General features: G+C 59.5%; 1 protein-coding gene across 1 annotated transcript in view; it reads right to left on the bottom strand.

Moving 5' to 3' along the window:
• The window catches only part of INTS1 (integrator complex subunit 1), a gene marked incomplete at its 5' end in the record, with an annotated part of 29,346 nt that extends 26,844 nt beyond the window's left edge, over positions 1-2,502 (bottom strand). Inside the window, 5 exons of the mRNA XM_014523194.2 lie at positions 96-282; positions 520-625; positions 1,057-1,216; positions 1,958-2,095; positions 2,290-2,502. Of these exons, the coding sequence (XP_014378680.1) occupies positions 96-282; positions 520-625; positions 1,057-1,216; positions 1,958-2,095; positions 2,290-2,502 (804 nt within the window). The remainder of the gene's footprint in view (positions 1-95; positions 283-519; positions 626-1,056; positions 1,217-1,957; positions 2,096-2,289) is intronic.
• Positions 2,503-2,563: the final 61 nt, after the last annotated feature.

Below are 2,563 nucleotides of genomic sequence, written 5' to 3'. Positions count from 1 at the left end.
GGAGACCACCAGAAATTGTCACCACTCAGCCACTGTCACAGATGCCAGAGCTGGATGTTTGTGGCCCTGTAGGGCTGGACTCCCACTACACTCACCTTTGGGTTCTGCAGCCACATCTCCAGCCTCTGGACAGCCATGAGCCGCACCTCCTTGTATCCACAGGTCGCAGTTAGCAGGCGAAGGAGGTTCCTGGACACATTATCCATGGGCTGGCGCCGGTTGAGCTGGTCACGCAGCATGTCTAAGACATACTCTTCCACGCTCTCTGCCAAATCCTCGTACCTGAGCCAGGACAGACCAGTCTTGCTGACTCCCACCTCCCAACCCTCTGCCAATGCACCTGTCATGCCTCACCAAACCCTGCAGACAGGGGCTCTTACTGTAAGCAGCATGGATGTCTGGCTCTACAGGAGTCAGTCCAGGCCATGCTGAAGTTACTGAGCAGTGCTGTGGGCAGACTAGCTCTGGCTGAAGGCAGAAAGCATCACTGCTGTGATGGGGAAGAAGCAAGCACTGTACCTGGGCATAAGCTGTCCCTCCTGCTCTGGGCTCATCTTCTCCTCTGCAATCAGTAGCTCACTCTGGCTGTCCTCCTCCTCTGGCATGGAGGGGTGGGGGCTACTCCCTGCAGATGGGCCAACACATGCTGTCACTACCTGGCAGAGCATCTCCTAGGCTGATACTGCTTCCACAGATCCAGTGCTGGGGATGCCCCACCCCACCCCAACTCCACTGCCTCTGCCTTCCCCAAGAGCCCTCTGACCAGCACCAAGAGACATTCCTCCAGGGCTCATCCATCACTTGGTTTCTTTCTCCATGTTCCTCCAGTGCTTTACACTATCTGGAGAAACCACCAATCCCCTCCTTTACCTGCCTTCTGCCAACCCCTCTGGTTCTGTCGTCTCTCAGGGAAAAGGTGCACCGAACGGGACAGGCCAGCAGGCCCCCAGTCTGGATAAGGCCTTGCCCAGATCCCCTCCAGCTTGTCCCTAGACCTCTCAGGGTCCACCCCCTCCACCAAGTTCCTTCAATCGTGCTGCCCAGGTGCCCCCTCACCAGCGCTGAGGTCACCTCCGCTGCGCCCCACCTCCCCATGCAGCAGCATGCTTTTTGGGGGCATCTTGGTGTTGAACGCTGTCTGGATATTCTCCACGAAGGTCTTGCAGTGAGGGCTGTCCACCCAGATGCGCTCCCCCAATGAGTCCTCAATGTACACCTGCCAGAGGGTGAGAAGCCCAGAACGTGAGTGCGCCGAGATCAGTCTGAGGACTGGGCAGGGCCCAACCGCAGCACAACCAGAGTACTTTACAACCCAGGACACGTTCACCCTCACAGACGTGCCATAGGGCAGGAAAGGGTTGTCCCCACTGCACAGAGACAGACAACCGTCAGCAAGTCACTGAAAGGCTGTGGAAAAGCAGAACCTGAACTCGTTGGACTAGTGCCTGGCCAGCAGACTGACCAGAGTCTCCGCTCTCTGAAGGAAGCCATATCAAAAGGTTTAAGGCACCTACAGCCCCCAACCCAGGGGACTGGATCCTTGGGCTCGAGCAATGCAAGCTCTTGATTGTAATCCCATTGCCAATGACAGCCAATCCAGGAACATTTTACCCCAAACCACACAACGGAGGAGAAATGGGGGTGAAGACGAGTGAGGGTAAAAGGACAGCTGGAGGCAGCAGCATTTCAGCTCTTAACGCTCCAGGGTGGCAAACGTTCCTCTGAGAAACAGACATCGTGTCCCCCTACCTCTGAACTCAGCCAGAGGCCTCGATGCACACCCGTCCCTTCTTCATACGGCCGCCTCCCCATCTCCCTGCGGCAGCGGCCTGCTCTCCCTCCACCAGCTACAGCCCACGCCAGGCACCGCGCTGCCCACGCCAGGAGCAGCAAGGAAGCCCCACGCACGGGGCGACAACCAGCAGGACGGCCCTCGGCCCACCCGACTCCCACGTGCCTTGACAAAGATCTCCGGCCAGTTCTCATCCTCCTCGTAAGCCGCCATGAGAAGGTTACAAGCCAAGACCGACACCAGGCTGTTCCCTTTCGCTTTGAAGTTGATGGAGGCGTCTCTCCGGAGAAGGCTGCACAGCGCCTGAGAGACAGGATGCGTTAAAGAGTTGCAGCCTCCGGGGAAACAAGACGACGGCTGGGAAAGGGGCGAGAGGAGGAAGCCCACGCAGCTCGAGCCACGAAGGCACCCGAGCAAATCCCACCACTCGCGTGGGCTGGCAGCACCAATCTCGCTCCCATGCGGTGTCCCCCTCTCGCAGGCTCGCAGCTCCTCACCTCGATGACGCCCTCGGTGGCAAATATGTTGGGCTTGATCTTGGCCAGGTACATGAGGCTCAGGTACAGGGTGGTGTCGGGCTTGGCCCTGTTCATCTTCAGCTGCTTCACAGCCCCGCACAGCACCCCCTCGATGCGGTCGTCGTTGCCCTCTGCCTCCGCCGCCTCGATCTCGTCCAGCAGGACCGTGGGGACAACTGCGGCGGCGAACGCGCGGGGTCAGGACGCGGCGAGGGGGACGCGAGCGCTTCCACCCGCCCCCCCCCTGCGCACC

Source organism: Alligator sinensis, unplaced genomic scaffold (assembly GCF_000455745.1).
Source record: "Alligator sinensis unplaced genomic scaffold, ASM45574v1 scaffold1517_1, whole genome shotgun sequence".
Taxonomy (NCBI): Eukaryota; Metazoa; Chordata; order Crocodylia; family Alligatoridae; genus Alligator; species Alligator sinensis.
The sequence above is the reverse complement of the archived record's forward strand: the minus strand, read 5'-3'. Positions and strand labels throughout refer to the sequence as shown.